This window comes from Aquarana catesbeiana, linkage group LG05, assembly GCF_042186555.1.
Source record: "Aquarana catesbeiana isolate 2022-GZ linkage group LG05, ASM4218655v1, whole genome shotgun sequence".
Taxonomy (NCBI): domain Eukaryota; kingdom Metazoa; phylum Chordata; class Amphibia; order Anura; family Ranidae; genus Aquarana; species Aquarana catesbeiana.
The window spans coordinates 374020768-374040735 of NC_133328.1; the positions used below are offsets into that span (position 1 = coordinate 374020768).

General features: G+C 41.5%; 1 protein-coding gene across 5 annotated transcripts in view; it reads left to right on the plus strand.

Moving 5' to 3' along the window:
* The window catches only part of PRP4K (pre-mRNA processing factor kinase PRP4K), a 78055-nt gene that overhangs the window by 33831 nt on the left and 24256 nt on the right, over window positions 1-19968 (plus strand). For all 5 annotated transcript variants that reach the window (XR_012244479.1, XR_012244480.1, XR_012244481.1 and 2 more), the window contains exons 3-8: window positions 3587-3757; window positions 13382-13540; window positions 18224-18305; window positions 18517-18724; window positions 18836-18909; window positions 19236-19326. Coding sequence is in view for 1 of the 5 variants with exons in the window: in XM_073630983.1 (XP_073487084.1) it covers window positions 3587-3757; window positions 13382-13540; window positions 18224-18305; window positions 18517-18724; window positions 18836-18909; window positions 19236-19326 (785 nt within the window). In the remaining 4 variants the exon portion in view is untranslated. The remainder of the gene's footprint in view (window positions 1-3586; window positions 3758-13381; window positions 13541-18223; window positions 18306-18516; window positions 18725-18835; window positions 18910-19235; window positions 19327-19968) is intronic.

Genomic DNA, 19968 nt, shown 5'->3' on the forward strand with positions numbered 1-19968 from the left:
AGCCCTGATCTCAACATCAGGTCTGTCTGGGATTACATGAAGAGAGAAGGATTTGAGGCAACCAACATCCACAGATCTGTGGATAGTTCTCCAAGATATTTGGAACATCCTTCCTGCTGAGTTCCTTCAAAAACTGTGTGCAAGTGTACCTATAATAAGAATTGATGCTGTTTTGAAGCCAAAGGATAGTCACACCAAATATTGATTTTATTTAGATTTTTGTTCTGTTCGCTAACTTGCATTTAGTAAATTGATAGAAATAAACAATTAAAATATATATTTTTGAAAGCATTCTTACTTTACAGCATTTCTACATACCTGCCTAAAACTTTTGCACAGTACTGTATCTTGCTTGCTCCTGACCTAACTTATCCGAACCTCCCCCGATGCCAACTTATCGAGGGGTGATGACTGTGACCTTTGGAGATTGTGTACATCCAGCAGGTGAAAATCTCCCTCTCCAGGATGCACCTGTGCAGCACAGCCTTTCTGTGAGGCCATCTACCGGCTAGAAGTCTGTAGGGTTGTTGTATTGCACAGGCACATCCAGGAGAGGGAGACTTTTACCACAGGATGTAAACAAACACTTGAGGCTGCTGCTGTTGAATTTTGATAACTAAGAATCTGTGGGGGGTGGGATTGTGTAGGTGAGTTTTTAAAAGGGCAAACACTTTACTCAAATTTTTATATCTTTTTTTTTTTTTTTTTTCAGGCAAATAGAGCTTTTTGTTTATGGTTTTTGTCTTTTTTCTTTACAGTATAAAGTTATATATAGTTTATATAGTAAAGGAAAAAGACCAAAAATGGAAAAAAAAAATTCTCTTGCGCTTGTGTTAAATAAACATTATGTATACAAATGCTAAGACATTTCGAAAACCCCCAAAATGACCCCTTTGAAAAGTAGGAACGCCAGGGTGATCTTCACCTTTTTGCCACAAATTTTTAGCAAATTTAAAAATATGCTAGTATGTAGGTGGGCCTGGTGGTGCACTAGATACAGTGCATCAATAAATGTACAGGTCCCATACAGAGTGAGGGAGAGGTGAAAATTATTATACAAATCATAGACACAGACTAGAAATGAAGCTTCCAAAACGCCCTATGTGTAAAATTATGTGATTTAAAAAAAATAAAAATAATCATTATTATTCCTTTAAAGAAAACCTGGTACAAGAAAGATACAGTTGTGCTCATAAGTTTACATACCCTGGCAGAATTTATGATTTCTTGGCCATTTTTCAGAGAATATGAATGATGATACACAAACTTTTCTTTCACTCATGGTTAGTGTTTGGCTGAAGCCATTTATTATCAATCAACCGTTTACTCTTTTTAAATCGTAATGGCAACAGAAGCTACCCAAATGACCCTGATCAAAAGTTTACACAGTTCATAATACCGTGTATTGCCCCCTTTAACATCAATGACAGCTTAAAGTCTTTTGTGGTATTTGTGGATGAGGCTCTTTATCTTCTCAGATGGTAAAGCTGCCCATTCCCCTTGGCAAAAAGCCTCCAGTTCCTGTAAATTCTTGGGCTGTCTTGCACATTTGAGATCTCCCCAGAGTGTCTCAATGATATTGAGGTCAGGAGACTGAAATGGCCACTCCAGAACCTTCACTTTATTCTGCTGTAGACAATGACAGGTCAACTTGGCCTTGTGTTTTGTATCATTGTCACGTTGGAATGTCCAAGTACGTCCCATGCACAGCTTCCTGGCTGATGAATGCAAATGTTCCTCCAATATTTTTTGATAACTTAAAGTGGAGTTCCACCCCCCCCCCCCCAAAAAAAAAGAGTAATGTGCTTAAAAAAAACAAAACAAACATTTGGAGAAATTTTTATTTTTTTTTAACTCACCTCTAAATGGCTGTTGCTAGGGGGTCCCTCGTAGTCTGCCTCCTTCGGTGCCTGGGCTGGTGACATCACTTCCCTCGGCGCAGGAAGGGAGATCGCCTCTCCCCCTCCCTCTTGTCAATCATCTGGGACATGCGACCGGTCCCAGATGATTACGGGGCCAGTGACTGGGCTCGCACATGCGCAGTGGGTGCCGACTGTGAAGCCACAGCCAGGCGCCCACAGTTAAAATGCCGGCGCTGCCCAGCGGAGGGGGGGTGGACGAGCGGGGCTTCGTTCCCCCGCATCGCTGGACCTTGGGACAGGTAAGTGTCTGATTAAAAGTCAGCAGCTGCAGTATTTGGGGCTGCTGACTTTTAATTTTTTTTTTTTTTAAATGGGAACCCCACTTTAATGCATTCATTTTGCCATCAGTTTTCACCAAATTTCCTGTGCCTTTGTAGCTCACACATCCCCAAAACATCAGCGATCCACCTCTGTGTTTCACAGTAGGAATGGTGTACCTTTTGACTCCTCTCCAAATGTAGCATTTATGGTTGTGGCCAAAAAACTCAATTTTGGTCTCATCACTCCAAATGACTTAGTGCCAGAAGGTTTGAGGCTTGTCTCTGAGCTGTTTGGCGTATTGTAAGTGGGATACTTTGTGGCATTTGCGTAGTAATGGCTTTCTTCTGGTGACTCGACCATGCAGCCCATCTTTCTTCAAGTGCCTCCTTATTGTGCATCTTGAAACAGCCACACCACATGTTTTCAGAGAGTCCTGTATTTCACCTGAAGTTATTTATTTGTGGGTTTTTCTTTGCATCCCAAACAATTTTTCTGGCAGTTGTGGCTGAAATTTTAGTTGGTCTACCTGACCATGGTTTGGTTTCAACAGAACCCCTCATTTTCCACTTCTTGATTTAGAGTTTGAACACTGCTGATTGGCATTCTCAATTCCTTGGATATTTTTTTTATATCCCTTTCCTGTTTTATACAGTTCAACTACCTTTTCCCGCAGATCCTTTGACAATTCTTTTGCTTTCCCCATGACTCAGAATCCAGAAACATCAGTGCAGCACTGGATGAAAAATGTAAGGGTCTGTCGAGTCCAGAAATGCATTGACCTTTTATACACACACACTAATTACAAGCAAACAGATCACAGGTGAGGATGGTTACCTTTAATAGCCATTCAAACCCCTTTGTGTCAACGTGTGTGCATGTTATCAGGCCAAAATCACCAGGGTATGTAAACTTTTGATCAGGGTCATTTGGGTAGTTTGTGTTCTCATTATGTTTTAAAAAGAGTAAATACAGTTGATTGATAATAAATGGCTTCAGCCAAACACTAACCATGAGTGAAAGAAATGTTTTTGTGTTATCATTCATATTCTCTGAAAAATAGCCGAGAAATCATAAATTCTGCCAGGGTATGTAAACTTATGAGCACAACTGTATGTGGGCTGACATTGCTTCCTTCTAAAAGCAACAAATATGCATATAATAAGGTTTGACATTACTTGCTACATGCTTGTTCTGTGGCAATGTACATTCTCAAGAGGACATCCGCAATGACAGCTTGCATTATTTTCTCTCAAAAGGTTTCATTTTACTCTTTCCTGAATTATTTATGCACAAAGCATAAATAAGCTGTGCCTAAAAAATGAAAAAATAACTATGTTGTCCATTTTTGCAGTTTTTTGGTAACTGTGTTTATTGTTCATAAAGTATTAGTTATTTTTATTTAGATCACGAGCCAGAGATGAGGGGCTTACAAGACATGATAGAACAAAAGAAACTAGCCCTCCTCGGTGGTCTCCGAGAAGGCGTTCAAGTAGGTCACCTCTAAGAAGAAGATCACGGTCACCTATTAGGCGTAGTAGATCTCCTCGTCGAAGGAGCAGATCTCTTCACAGAAGGTAAGTTAATTGTGCAATTGAAAAGGCAGCAGTTGGTTCTGATTTCATGAAATTTGAGCTGGGCACATATATCTGCAGTGTTTTCTTAACTCTCTTCAAAGCCTTAAGTCTCCTGCTCTGTTCTTCTGTTATCATCATGATAACTTCTGACAAGTTCTCCATCAACTGTGATAAAACCAGGCAGAATTTTGTGTCAGGGAGGGTGCTATAAATAGTTTAGCAGAGAGCTGGTCAATTCACAGCACAGCTCTACATTGTTACGTCCTTTTTCTGCCTATATGGAGAGGTGGTGTGTGCGCCTTTCCTCCAATCGGCTGTCTCGCAGTGTATGGCAAGAATCCACACCCACAGATGAATCGGGAAGAGAAAGCTCTAACAGGACGTGCACTTTCTAAACAGTATATAAAGATGAAGGCCGCAGATATACATGTAAAACTTATGTAGTGAGATTTGTTTCATCTCTGTGTATCCTCTGAGGCTGTTCACTTCACTGGGTTTATGTGAGGGTTTACATCCACTTTAAGATGATGCTAAACAAGAAACTCCCTGCCCCAGCAGCATCCTGCTGTACAAGAAAGGAGAACTGCATTGTTATACTGCCAGTGTCAATAAACAAACAGGATTCCTTGTTACCATTGGAGTGATCTTTCTCAGACTCAAATTGGCCATAAATGGATTGAATCGTGGCTGGTTCAGCAGGGACTAATCTGCCATCTCTATTGATCGACTTGGGTGCAACCAGCATGTCAGATTTTAAGCACGCGATTATTGCCAGTGGCTATAGCTGCTAGCAGTAATCACTGTGTTCTTCTGGTAGGGGTGGCTCCCCCCGACGCTGGGAGAACACAATGGCTCAGTGGGATTCCTCTAGCAACACTGAGTGTGTTAAATGGGGATTGAGCAATTTTCTTTCTTGCAACCTGTGGTTGTAGGAAAGAAAATCTCATAATTTATGGCTTGCTTCAAGCCTGGTACACACTGTTAGTTGTTTACGTTCAACCCAGTAGGTTGAATGAAAAAAAAAAAACCTGTCGGTTCCGGCCAGAGCCGATGTACTTATCATCTGTTGTTAGTACTGCAATCTCCCCTGCTGTTGTGTTCAGGCAATCTGCCAGAACACTCCGATCAGCGCTCCCAGCCATTGGTTGAGATCGCTGATCGGGAGTCAGAGGGGATGTGATTTTCCAGCATGCACATTCGACAGAAGCCAGCTTCTGTCGGACCGGCTGGCATACACACCGGCCAAATGTTGGCTGGTTTTTATTGAACTGGCCGACATGCGGCCCCTGTGTACATGGTTTTACTCATACACAACCAAAAGAATTATCCAATCCTCTCCTGCTGTGACAGCAGATTATGTTTTACCCCAGCAAATTTTCTCAAATCGCCTTTTAGGACAGCCTTGACGAGAGCGTAGCTCCACCCATTTTCCAAGAAACACATGCAGCTTTAAAATCCCTCCTCTTCCACCATGACCTCAGTTATTGTGTTTCCTCCGCCATAGTGGAAGCGCTGCAGGAACCAGGGGGAGCTGTGCCCTCTCCAAGGGGAGGCTATTGGCTCACCTCAGTATGTTTTCTTCTCATGACCATCCCAGCTCCCCTCCCCCCCTCCCAGTACAGGCGCTAAGAGTGTGTAGCTTTCCCCGCATGTCGGTCCCGGACGGCGGGCGACGTCATGTCCCGTGACGCGGCTTCCTGTATTAGCGTGGCGACGATGGTTCCAGTCGCCTGGAACGCAGAGGTCAGGGAGCGGGTCCATTGGCTGGTGTTTCCAGTTCCGGACCCTCGTGGATGATGTCGGGACCGGCAGAGTCAAAGACAGACGGCTTCTGTCAGTTCCCCGCTGCGCTCTCTGCAGAAATGGATGAGAGAATGACCGCCTCGGCGGAAGCAGGCGCCTCAAGCACTGGCCAGGCCCAGCTAAAAAGGGGTACAGTAGTGCCCCCATCTTCTCATTATGGGCTGTGTGTTTCATGTCTGTGCATCCCTGTGGGGAGCCTTCTGCTGCAGGGTCAGAGCTGACTCTGCTCTGACCCTGCAGCCTGGATGGGGGTTGTTTCTTTGCTGGGTCTGACACCTTTCAGGGCACACTGATCCTGTGTTGGTGGAGGTCTGTCTCACTAGAGAGATAGCGGTGTACGGCTACAATGGTGAGATTTGTGGCAAAAGCCCAAGTGTAGAACCAGTAGAGCTTGTTGAAGAGGAAACATCCCAACAATGCAAGGATCTGTTTTCCTATGTACAAGAACTTATGAACTCCTTGAGCTCGATCAGATCTCTGCTAGTCAAAAGCCCGACAAGCCAGGTTGAACCCCAGCAAACACCGTCCAGCCTCCCCGAGCATCCACCTCTAGGGCAGCTGAGGCTTTTGACTCAGGGGATGAGGGAAGAAGTACTTTGCCTTCCCTCAGGGACTTGGACGAGGAAGAGGAGGAAGATGATAGCCAGGTGTCCAGGTATAAGCTATCGCTGGAGGAGGCAGATGATCTCTTAAGAGCAATCTACACAACTCTCAAAAGAAGGTTCCCCTTTGAAGAGAAGGAGACTAAGGTTTGGAACAAGAAACCCAAAGTAGACGCCGCATTCTCACAAGTATCCCGTCACACGGACCTAACGTTCGAAGATATAGGGGTACTAAAGACGCGATGGATAAGAGAGCGGATTCCCTCCTGGAAAAAAAGAGTGGGATTCCACATCTTCCAGTCTCAAACCCACTATGGCCTCCATGGTAGTAGCAAGGAACCTGGAATGCTGGATAGAAAAACTTAAGGGTCACGTAGAGGCAGGTACACCACTCACTCAGTTACTGGAATCCTTTCCACTGATGCTGAAAGCGGTAAAGTACATGGCTGATGCATCAGCAGAATTAGTAAAGATGTCAGCAAGATCTTCAGCGCTGGTGAACTCAGCTAGACGTGCTATCCAGCTGAAGACTTGGACTGGTGATACAGCATCCAAGATAAAGTTATGCGGGTTGCCCTTCTCAGGCGACCTACTTTTTGGTCCAGATAGGAAAAAATGGTATGTATTGCGCTAACACCCCAAAAGGATTATCAAATAGCAGGCAGCACAACACCAAACAAGTGCAAACCAAAAACACATATATAAAAATTATGTGCAGCGCTCAAAAATGAATATGCAAAATGATTGAAGTAAAATGTGAATGACAACAGAGAATAGAATTATGTACTTGAACACATAATTACACATTCTCAATAGTGTAAATGACCATAAACAATATATGAAAAAGTGACGTGAAAAGTCAGTATGTAAAATATAAATGACTACAAACAATAAATTGTAATTATATAAAATAGTGACGTGAATATCACAGGAGATCCAATGTTCAGCAAGTCCATATATTGTCATACAAAAATGAATATGACGTGAAAAAAAGTCCAGAAAAAATAGTGAGGAGAGGATGACTTCTTAACCAAGAAAGGTATTTCCACGTGACATCAATATTATGTGAAAAACAGCAGTAAAACCACCACTGGTTGTAAGAGGACTCAAATGGGCTTACGCTCAATGAGTCAGTAGGGCTTGTGGTGTAAAACATCAATGCATGGAACATCTACTCGTCGAGCCCCGCGGATGCCATTGCCTTGGTTATTCTGTACATTTTAAGCGCTTTATATACACCTACTAAATGCGAGTGTTCTCTATTAGATTAAACGTATTAAATTTTTTTACTGGTTCACACTATGTGGAGTCTTTTCTTTTCTGGCTATACTGTTTAACTGCATGAGACGATCTAGTATATCACGCTGGCCATTTCTAAGGATTGCTCTTTGTGTTGATCTCTGGATGGAAGGACCACCTTCCACTCTGATTCTGACTACAGGCATAGATGTTCCATGCATTGATGTTTTACACCACAAGCCCTCTTGACTCATTGAGCGTAAGCCTATTTGAGTCTTCTAACTCCGGTAAGCCATCTTACAACCGGTTGTGGTTTTATTGCTGTTTTTTCACGTAACATTGATGTCACGTGGAAATACCTTTCTTGGTTTAGAAGTCATCTTCTCACTATTTCGTTTATGGACTTTTTTTTTCACGTCAGATGAATTTTTCTATGAGAATATATGGACTTACTGAACATTGGATGTCCTGTGATATTCACGTCACTATTTTATATAATTACATTTATTGTTTGTAGTTATTTATATTTTACATACTGACTTTTCACGTCACTTTTTCATATATTGTTTATGGTCATTTACACTATTCAGAATGTGTAATTATGTGTTCAAGTACATAATTCTATTCTCTGTTGTCATTCACATTGTACTTCATTGATTTTGCATATTCACTTTTGAGCGCTGTACATAATTTTTATATATGTATGAAAAGACGGTCCTGGACAGAACAGCCGACAAGAAGAAAGCATTTCCTTCCAAAAAGAAACAACCACTCAAAAAGAATTTTTGTGCTGTTCAACAGCCCCACAAAAATAGGGACCAGGAACAGAAGAACTGCCGGGGGACTTCTGGGCTAATGCCTTGGACCAGGAAAGAGCGCTATGGTGGTCCAAGGCATTAGCCCGGAAGTTTTCAAATTGGTGAGAACTAAGGGCCATCTTTCTCGGTCTCCTTTCAACAGATTGTCAGGGGCCAGCATGTGCAAGTACTCTCGGACAATTCAACAGCGGTAGCTTATGTATTGAAACAGGGAGGAACCAGGAGCAAAGGGTTCTTAGAGCTAGCCTGCCAGTTGTTTACCTGGGCAGAGCGAAACATGGCATCACCGACGCGACCCATCTAAAGGGGTCCCAGAACCTGCTACCAGATCTGCTAAGCAGAAGGAGAGTGGTAGAAGCAGAATGGAGTCTAAACCAAGAGGCCTTCCTGAAGGTCACCGACGTATGGGAACAACCTCAAATAGATCTGTTCGCAAGCCAGCAGAACGCAAAAGTGCGGATGTTTTTTTTCACTTCACCGGGAAGATCAGGCCATAGGTATAGACGCATTCACCCATCCCTGGCATTATCAGCTGTGCTATGCTTTCCCTCCCTTCCAGTTGATACCGCTGGTCCTTCGGAAGTTCAAAGCGGAAAACACGAATCTGACTCTTGTCACTCCCTTCTGGCCGAAGAAGCCCTGGTTCGCGGCTCTGCTAAATCTAGCCGCAAAACCTCCCTGGAGGCTACCATACTGAAAAGATTTCCTAACACAGGGGACCCTGAACCATCTGGAAGCAGATCGACTACAACTGACCGCTTGGTTTCTGAAGAAGACCTCCTAAGAGCCTAGGGCCTGTCAGAAAAGCTAGTGAATACTCTGCTCTCCAGTAGGAAAGAAGTTGAGACGGGCTATATATCTTTAAAGTATGGAAAAAGTTTAACTCCTGGTGCTCTTCTAAAGGTTTTCAGGTCAAAAGTATAGCTTCAGTCCTAGAATTCCTCCATGACAAAATGGAGAAGGGGCTGGCAGCCAGCACCCTTAAAACTCAGTTGGCTTTTCAATTTTTTTTTTTTTTTCTTTTTAAAAGACTATCCAAATAAGTTTTCATTTCCAGATTTCTTTTTTTTAGGGCTTTTGCACGGAACAGGCGGGTAGCCTTTAAAGTTTTTCCCAGCTGGGATTTATCTATTGTGTGTTGCTGGGTCTCATGAAGGCTCCTTTTGAACCCCTGCAGGAAGCATGCTTAAAAGATATAGTTCTTAAGATGATTTTGTTAGTGGCCATCATGTCAGCCAGAAGAAGGATCAGTGAGCTTCAGGCCTTGGTGGTCACAAAACCCTCTGATGTTTCTTTCAGATCGGGTAATTCTTCTAACAGATCTGGTATTTCTACCCGAGGTTGCCACACCTTTTCACCTCTCACAAGAGACCATATTACCCACTTTCTCCTTAGCTCCAGCTAATCCAGGGGAAAAGCTTTTCATACTCTGGATGTAAGGAGATTCCTGCTACATTACCTAAAAGTCACCAAAACATTTTAGGAAATCGAATGCTCTCTTCATTATCTTCTCAGGATCCCGCAAAGGGGAAAAAGCTTCCAAGAGCACTCTAGGTAGGTGGTTTAAATGGGCAATCATGGAAGCCTACAAAGCTAAGGGAGAAGTACCGCCTTCAGGTATAGCTGCCCACTCTACAAGATCAACATCAGTTTCCTGGGCTGAAAGAGCCGGTGCTACGCCTGAACAAATATACAAGGCTGCTACCTGGTCCAACTTCTCTACGTTCCTCTGGCACTATAGGTTGGACCTGCTGTCCTCTGCAGATCAAGCCTTTGGCAGGAAGGTTCTGTGGGCAGTAGTCCACCCTACCGTAAGTTTCTCGGTTATCCTCTCCAAGGCTGTCCTGAAAGGCAATTTGAGAAAAATGTAGCTAGACTTGCCGGTGACGGTATATCTAAGAGCCTTTCAGGACAGCCGTTACTACCCTCCCTGTTGTCTTAGAAGTGTTTAAGTACCTGTCATGGTTGTGTTGGTGGTTTTCTGTGCTTTGTTTTCCAGTATGTCAGAGACCACACAATAACTGAGGCCATGGTGGAAGAGGAGGTATTTTAAAGCTGCATGCGTTTCCTGGAAAATGGGCGGAGCTACGCTCTCTCCAAGCCTGTCCTAAAAGGCTCTTAGAAATACCATCAACCGTAAGTCTAAGTTTTTCTCTCAGTTCAGTTAATAAACAGTGCTAAACAGTATGAACTGAACAGAGGAAAAGTTTGCTGTAGTGAAATACGATCCGAAATCTGTCACAAAGTGGTGGTAGTTTTAGTTGTGCGCCAGCCTGAAAGTAAAAGAGTGCTCCAATGGTAATAAGAAATCTTATGTGCTAAATAACTGAATCAGAGAGGGAAAAAAGTAGGCTGATTACTCTAACAGCTTCCCCCTACCTTTCCTATTTTACAGGGTGTCAACAGACAGTGTTAGGGAAAGGAGAGCAGCAGCTTTGCTTGTATTACTGCTATGCTCAGTGCTGTCTGTGTAGGAGTTGGCCTTTAACCACTTCCAGCCCAAGGACGTCATATGACGTCCTGGACTTTGAGTGGGGTTATCTGAATGATGCCTGCAGGCATTATTCAGATGTTATCTTTTTTGGCCGGTGATTCCCTGCACCGTAAGAACAATCATAGCAGCAGTTCAACCGCATGATTGTTCTTGCAGGCGGTGTGAGGGGGTTCAAATCACACTTGTGAGGTATCGTCGTGTGCGTTAGAGTGAGAGCAACAATTCTAGCCCAAGACTTTCTCTAACTCTAAACTGGTAACCTGTAAAAAAATTTAAAGCGTCGCCTATGGAGATTTTTATGTACCAAAGTTTGGCGCCATTCCACAAGTGTGCACAATTTTAAAATATGACATGTTAGGTATCTATTTACTCGTTATAACATCTTTCACATAATACAAAAAATTGGGTTAACTTTACTGTTTTTTTTTTTTTTTTTTAATTCTTGAAACTTTTTTTTTTCTCCCCAAAAAATACGTTTGAAAAATTTTTGCGCAAATACCGTGTAATGTAAACAGTTGCAACTACCTTCATTTTATTCCCTAGAGTCTCTGCTAAAAAAAAGCATAATTTTCTAGCAAAAAAATTATGAGTAGGAGAGGAGTGCCAGAATAGGCCCAGTATGGAAGTGGTTAAGCACCCAAACAGCACTGCTAACTCAAAGCTAGCAGTGATGTCAGAAGTGTTACAAAGGGGCAGTTGAAGTGCCGGTTCACACTAGACGCGGCACGACTTGCAGGTCGCCTCACCGAGGCGACCTGCACACGACTGCCGGGGCAACTTGCAAGACGACTTCTGTATAGAAGTCTATGCAAGTCGCCCCCAAAGTAGTACAGGAACCTTTCTTCTAAGTCGGAGCGACTTGCGTCACTCCGATTAGAACGGTTCCATTGTACAGAACGGGAGGCGACTTGTCAGGCGGCTAGGTCGCCTGACAAGTCGCCCCCGTGTGAACCGAGCCTTACAACCAGCACATAGCATTGATCGGTCTTAAAGGTAAGAAATAGGTGCCTTCTAACTGTCAGAAATCAAACAATGCAGCTATTTTGAAGGATACGTGGATCAGAGAAGGAAAAAAAGCAAGTTTTTTTGTAGATATGTGGACATGAAAATGTTTATAACAAATTAGTTGTGCTGGAGTCCTTTTGTCCTTAAAATGGAACTTTAACCATAACAGTTTGATAAAAAAATGTTCCTTTGCAAGGAACATAGATTCCAAATTAATAATTATGCTACCAAAATTAGTCTGTGCTGAAAAGTGCCTCCAGCATTGTTCCTGTTTCTTCTTGCTGGAGGCTGCCATTTTGCTGAAGCCCTGAGCTCCGGAACAGCAGTAAACCATAAAGCAGAACTAAACCCATCGATTTAACAAATTAAAAAAACAGTTACATTCCTGGAATGCCGGGATTGCTAACTGTCACATTTTCCTGTGTTTTAACCAAACTGTCAAACATCACATGGCTGGTGTCATAACTGATCACATGTGCAGCATCGTGGCAGTTGCAGATCAAACAAAAGCAGCTTCCTTGGCTGAAAGGATTTAATTCCGCTTAAAGGCTGTCAGCAGATTGGCCTCTTCCAACTCGGCAATGCTTAAAAATGGAGATCAACTGAGCATGTGCAGAGCAGGGTGAGACATTGTATTACTGGATTTTAAACAGTATTAGACACTTATTTTAATATTTTCCATAACTTTTCCTGCAAAAGGGAACAGCCTGAAGAGATCTAGCAGGACTTAATTTTCTGACTAAAGTTACACTTTAGGTAATATGTTAAAGCTAAATTACAGGCGTGTCTGTTTTTGCGTAGTTACATTGGGCCAGCTTGGACAAATATAAATATATATATATATATATATATATATATATATATATATATATATATATATATATATATATATATATATATTACATACCTGGCTGACCCCTGTGGAAGCAGAAAGTCACTGTCGTAGCCTCTACTACTACAGTGATCCTTTCTGTCCTCCAGGACCTGTGCCAAGTGGCTTCCTTACTGCATAGTTACCATATGGGGTCGTGTACTCAACACAAGCGCCATTCAGAGGGCGCCTTATTTATTTTATGTATTTATTACAGGTGCTTCTATAGCGCCGCCAATCTATGCAGCACTTTACATATATAGTACATTCACACCAGTCCCTGACCTCAAGGAGCTTACAATTTAAGGTCCCGAACTCGCATACATTTACATGCTAGGGCCAATTGAGACAGGAGACAATTAACCTACCAACATGTCTTTGAAGTGTGGGAGCACCAAAAGGAAACCCACGCAGGCACTGGGAGAACATCCAAACTCCGTGCTGGTAGTACTATGGCTGGAATGCAGACCAACTACCCTAATGCTGTTAGGCAGAAGTGCTAATCACTTAGCCACTGTGTTGCCTTGCATTTTTCTTGGTGAATGCAAAGGGTTCCCTTATTGGACCAAACAAAGAAGCTGGGCAATTACTGTGCATTTGAGATGATGATGATTTCATACTGCTGTGTAAAAAGTGTAAGTATAAAATGACTTGTGTCCCTGTTGCAATAATAATTGTATTTTATTCAGCTGGCTGCATTTTAGGTCCACAGCTTAAATATTGCTGTCCAAAATTGCAAATAAGAATAAATTTGCTTCCTGTCATTGCTTCCAATTCTGGCGTGTCTTACAGAGAGAGAGGCAGAAGAAGTAGATCACGTCTCAGAAGGAGGTCGCGCTCCCGTGGTGGCCGAAATCGCAGAAGGAGAAGCAGGAGTAGAGACAAAGAAGATAAGTTTAAAGGAAGCCTTTCTGAGGGAATGAAGATAGAACAAGAGTCATCTGATGAAAAGTATGAACAGTTTTATAAATAAGCCATTTGCTACCTGAGCTTAGTTTTATGTTGTTTTTTTCGTACATGAGACTCTTGTGTATGATATTCTAAAGAAGTAGAGACTGTTCATTTAGCAATGTGAAAGTTTTCTGAGCTTTGTAAAAAAGTGACGCTATGTCCACTTCTTAGTCGGCCATTTGTGAGCATGAAAACACACCTTTTTTTTGTGTTTTTTTTTTTCATTGCACATAATTGGGTATTCTGAGTCAACACAACTTCACCATATTTACTAAGCTAACTGAACAGTCTGTTCTTTAGTAACTCAGTGAAATAACTTGCAATAAAAGGGTCTTAGTGCCTCCCCAGCACTTTGTCCAGTATGTTGGCCAATGGCCATGGCTGGAGGGGAAGTCATGTGAGTGCTATCATTATCCAGAGAGCAATACAGGCAGAGACACTAATTTACTAAAGGATTTGAGAATGTTCACACAATAAATTGTGTGAATATTACAGCAGACTTTCACCCATTAACAGCCTTAATATCGCCATATGTACTGTATACATATGACTTTGTATTGAGGGGGTTATACCAAGATCATTGCATTTACAATCATGACCCTGTTATCAATCTTTTCAGCCGGCGATTGTGTTTTTTTTTTTTTTTTTTTTTGTTAAGTGATTTAACCGGCTATACAGCCACCTTGGCAAGCTTTTGAGTAACACCCCCCTGGGACCCTATAACCTTACACCACTCTGTGATCCTTAGCTTTGTGCTAGTGTCTGATGGACCTCTTTTACTTTGTGGAAAAATCTGCTTCACTAGTTTATTTTTGAATTCTTCAATCAACACCTCACTCTTCTAATGTCTACACAAGCAGTGTATTCAAATTGGTGCAACCTTGGTAAAAGTGAACTCAGTGTATTCAGGTAACAGGCTATCTAGATGACCTTTTTCTGCAGGACTCCTCTCCTGGTCAGTTGTCAGGACAAATTAACTTGCTGCAGCCTTTTAGTTGAGTGATTACCTTCTTTTCATCTGAAGTACTTGCGTCTTCCAGAAAAAAGTGAATTCTTTCTCTAAGAACTCATGTTCAAGGGGCAGAGATCCAACTAAGATTTTCCATGAGAGTTCTAGGCCTAATGTAGTCTTCTTTGAGGCAATTGCCTTTCGCCCAATTCCATTCCTGAGCTCTCCAGCAAAATATTTTGTTGCCATTCTTCTTATTTAAGAGAATTCTTCTTTTTATAAATTCTTTATTTAAGGTAAACATGCAAAAACACAGAGACCACACCGGTCACATCACAATAAAGCAGATATTCCCCCTAAGAGGATTCTTCTATCAGGACACCTTTGCAGCCCTATGTGTTTCCCTGGGACCTTAATTTGTTTCTCTCTGCCTCGCAGATACCCACCCTTGAATCCATCAGAGACATTCCCCTTGAGGCTCTTGCAGGCAAATTAGCCTTTTTAGGTATCTATCACATTTGTCAGATGTGTGTTTCTGAAATAGCTGCCCTTTCCTGTAAAGAGCCTTTCCTCATACTTCTCAATGACAAGGTTGTCTTAAACCAAAGATAATTTTTTCTTTCAGAGTTCCACCTCAATGAGGACATTTTACTTTTCCAACTTTGTGCCCTGCTCCAAAGAAATCTATATTTCCTGGATGTAGTCAGAGTCATTAGAGTGTACATCAAAGCTGCTGCTTCCTCCAGACAAACAGATTCCCTGTTTGTCCTCTCCTTGGGACCTTGCAAGGGTCGTTCTGCTTCAAAGTCCACTGTTGCAGGTTGGATAAGAAACTTGAATACAACAGTTTATGCTCATAAACGGAAACCTTTTGCACTTTTTTGTGCCCTTACCACCAGGTTTTTGGGAGTTTTCTTGAAATTTCAGCACCGAGTCTGTAGCCCAACTGTGTAAGGCCACCATCGGGTTTCAGTTTATGCTTTCTCAGTTTTATCAGATGGAAATATAGTCTTCTGTGGCTATTGCTTTTGGCTGGAAGGTTCTCACAGCAGCACTTTGACTTATTTTTTGGTTCCTGTTGGCACAGTTTTGTTGGCCTAGTTGTTGTCCACCCTTCAAACTCATTGCTTGGGGGTGTCCCACGGTGTGTGAATATTTTGCCTGTGTCCTGTAATGTGTCCTGTAAATGCGTCAAAACGTCACTTCCGCCCATACCTCTTAAAGGACCATCTTTGTCATTTGGAAAAAAAAAATGTTATTGCATTTTAGTGTAAATGAGGTCTGAGGTCTTTTTTTTCCCCAGTTCTCATATTTAAGAGGTCCTGCGATGCTTTTTTTCTATTACAAGGGATGCTTACATTCCTTGTAATAGGAATAAAATTTGACGCGCCCTGTCCCTCCGAGCTCACGTGCAGAAATGAACGCATACGTGAGTAGTGCCCGCATATGAAAACGGTGTTCAAACCACATACGTGAGGTATCGCCGTGATCGGAAGAGCGAGAGCAATAATTCTAGCCCTAGGCTTCCTCTGTAACAAAACATGCAACCTGTAGAATTTTTTTAAACGTCGCCTATGGATATTTTTAAGGGAAAAAGTTTGTCGCCATTCCATGAGTGGGCGCAATTTTGAAGCATGACATGTTGGGTATCAATTTACTCAGCGTAATGTTATCTTTCACAATATAAAAAAAATTGGGCTACTTTTTTAATTCAAAAAAGTGTATTTTTTCCAAAAAAAGCACGCTTGTAAGACTGTTGCGCAAATACGGTGTGACAAAGTATTACAACGGCCCCCATTTTATTCTCGAGGGTGTTAGAAAAAAATGTGTAATGTTTGTGGGTTCTAAATAATTTTCTAGCAAAAAAAAAAAAAAAACTGTTTTTAACTTGTAAACAACAAATCTCAGAAAGAAGCTCGGTCCTTAAGTGGTTAAACTGACTTCATTCACAGACTTAAAGTGGAGGGCCACCCTGGAAAAAAAAAAATTCCACCAAAAAAAAAAAAAAAAAAAAAATTTGGAAAAAAAAATTTTTTTATACTTACCTAAGCCCTTGTTGCTAGGCAGTCTTCCTATTCCGCGGCGTGTTCTGCTCCTCGGTGAGCGGCCCCGTTGTCTTCTGGGAACTGTGTGTGTTCCCAGAACACCGCGGGGCCATTCACAGATCGCCGCTCGCGCGTGCGCAGTAAGAAACTGGCAGTGAATCCGCACGGCTCCACTGCCTGTTTCCCTTGCCTAGAATGGTGGTGCCGGGACCCGAGAGCCGAGGGACGGGTCGGCCTCGGGCGGCCGACATCGCGGGCACCCAGGACAGGTAAGTCTACTTATTTAAAGTCAGCAGCTACAGTGTTTGTAGCTGCTGACTTAAAAAAATGTTTTAGCTGGCCGGAATCCCGCTTTAAGTTCAACCCTTTGATCTGTAAATGAACAGAAAGATACAGTGTATCTTGTTATCTCTTTCAGCAGCTGAGCAATGTTGTTGATAAACATTGGGCTGCTTTTTTTTTTTTTTTTTTTTAAAGGACAGCTGTGAGCAGTTGAATGGCTCTTCACTTTATACATGAATCGTGGAGATGCTGGATGATCATGCGGGGTTTGAATCAAGATTGCAATCTTTTAACAATTAATCGTGCAGCTCCACTTGGCATACAGCACACAGGCCACCCTCCATTTCCCTTTGTTTCCTTAAATTTAATTTTGGTTGATAAATAATCAAACTAAAGTTTCTAGAAATGGGGTTGGATTATAAGGGAGACATCTTAGGGAGGGCATGGCTTCAAAAGCTTGCCAGTGTCCAATCACCTGATTCGCCTATAACCCATGGTGTTATAAATATGTTGCTTGTGTCCTGAACAAGATGTAGAATTTATAGCCAAGTCAAAATTCCTTTTTCTTTTCCAATATTTTTATTCAGAATTTTTTCAAAAGATATAAAATCCAGTTCGACATTTCTTTTGTTTAAAGTATTGGAACAAGTAACAAATTATTTATAAAAAAAGGGTTACACAACATATTATGAAGTTTAACATGTCCTTGTCCTTACTATAACACTATATAGCAAGAAGTCCAACCTAAATAATAAAAATATAAAACTTTTACTCAGAGTAGAACATGTAAAGGATGAGCTTTTCTCCGATAAATTCCTTAACGTACTTCATGTGTAGTGTGGGGAGTCGCAGGAGGAGGATTCTCTCTCCCCAACCCCTCCACTTGGTGTAACCTTCTAATTTGACCTCAAGATGAGCCCTGGGGCCTCAATTAACCCATGACGCCTCCGAGGTTGTTTTGTAGGTAAAAGGAAAGGAAGAGAAAGGAATAAGAGGGTGAATAAGTAGAAAATAAGAAAGAGAGAAAGGTGCACTCCGGTACCGGAAAGGGAGATTCCTGGATCATTCCCAGCTCGTTATGTGTTTGAAATTATATTTTATCCATGGGTCCCATATTCTTTGAAACAAAACCATTTTATCATTTAAGATTGCAGAAAGACGTTCATTTACCATGATCCATGACAATTTAGATTTTAGTAAATGAAAGGGAATCGTTGACAAAATTCCTTTTTCCATTAATGCAGGCACAGTTTACGTTATACACTCTTGCCAAACGAGGACAAAAATGTGATTATTAAATGCATTGCCTGTACTGTTCATTCTAAGATTATAGTTTTAGTAAGGACACTGCTTCACTTTATTTGGTCGGAGTGCCCTTTATTCTAAATTGGTACTTTTTTTTTTCAGTCTAGAGGATTTTGATGTTGAAGAAGAAGATGAAGAAGCCCTTATTGAACAAAGACGACAGCAAAGGCTGGCAATTGTAGAGGTCAGTGTGAAACGCCTAGGGCATGGGAAAAGCAGGTTTACTTATCTAATGCATGTTTTTTTTTTTTTTTTTTTTTTTTTTTTTTTTTGCAAAATAGAAAATAGCAAAGGTGAAATAACCATTTTAGGCACACTCTAATCTAATGCATGTCAGTGCTGTGAATTTGAATGCCTTTTTTTCTAAAATTTGTAATATGTGTTTTTTCCTCTAGAAATACAGATATCTAAATGAAGACAGCAATTTATCCGTGAACTCTGAACCAAGCAGTCCCCAGAGTAGTTCTAGCAGTCGCTCTGCTTCTCCTGATGGCATTCTTGAGCGTGTTGCAGCTGATGTCAAAGAATATGAGAGAGAGAATGTTGATAACTTTGAAGCTTCTGTCGAGGCAAAACACAACTTAATGACAGAACAGAATAATGGTAAGAGAGAATTGGCGTGACATGTACATATTTCTGTCATTAGTTGCTCTTCATTTTTCAGCAGAATTTTTCTGTAATGTTACATTTTTTTTGTATTTTTTTGCTCCATAGGAAGCCAACAAAAGAAAATAACAGCTCCTGACATGTTTACAGAATCTGATGACATGTTTGCTGCATACTTTGATGTAAGTGTTTATGTATGAGGATACCTTTTGTGACCTAAATAAATTGCATATGTTCGATATTACTTTAACTAAAAGGTCTACAATCAACATGCAATTATTCTCTCTTTATACTGTATCCCATCACTAATGCAAGTTAAGGCCACTACATATTGTCCGTCAGATACTTTGAGTTTGAGTATGTGTTGTGTTACTTGTTGGGATATTACAATCATGTTCCCTTTTATTATTATTATTTTTTAGTCAGTCACTGGCTTTCCTGGCAGAGTTGTCCTCTGCAACCTGTTCTTGCTGTCTTGACATCTTGTTTATTAATGCTTTGTTTTCAGAGTGCTCGTTTTAGAGCTGCTGGTATCGGAAAAGATTTTAAGGAAAACCCCAATTTGAGAGATAATTGGACAGATGCTGAAGGCTACTATCGTAAGTTGATTTTTAGCATTGCCTCACTATTGCTTTTCACTTAAGTTGTGTTATATGTATAGACTAAAAATATATGTCCAGTTGATCTGTTGCTTTAAAGTGTTACTAAACCCACAACAGTAAAATCAGTCTGTTTATGCAGCATGGCATGCTTGTTATACTCACTGTGGAACTTAAGGGGTTGATCCTCTGCATTGTGTAAAAAGGCTTTTTTATCCTGTATGCATAGATCCTTCCCTCCTGCACTGTCTATCTGGGGAAGGCCAGCTAACACAGGCAGGGTAGCCAACCTGCACATGCTCAGTTGTGTCTTTTATGCTGGAGAGAACATTTACTTGTTCTCAGAGCTAGCCAGGTCACATGATATTGACAACACACATGTAGGCGTGTATACAGGCTGTATTGGAAATCTCCTCCTACCTGAACTCTCAGCACTGGAGAAACTGTGCAGTTTATCACGTAACCGTGATATACAATAGTGGCATTGTTTTAATGTAAAAAGATTTATAAGCTGTAGGCACTGTGGGGGGCGGATGAACTATTTTCAGATTACTGGGGTTAGTAACCCTTTAAGTGTGTTCCACCTTAATCATATTAAAGTGGAACACTGGCATTTTGTAAAATTTCAGGCAAACATTTACA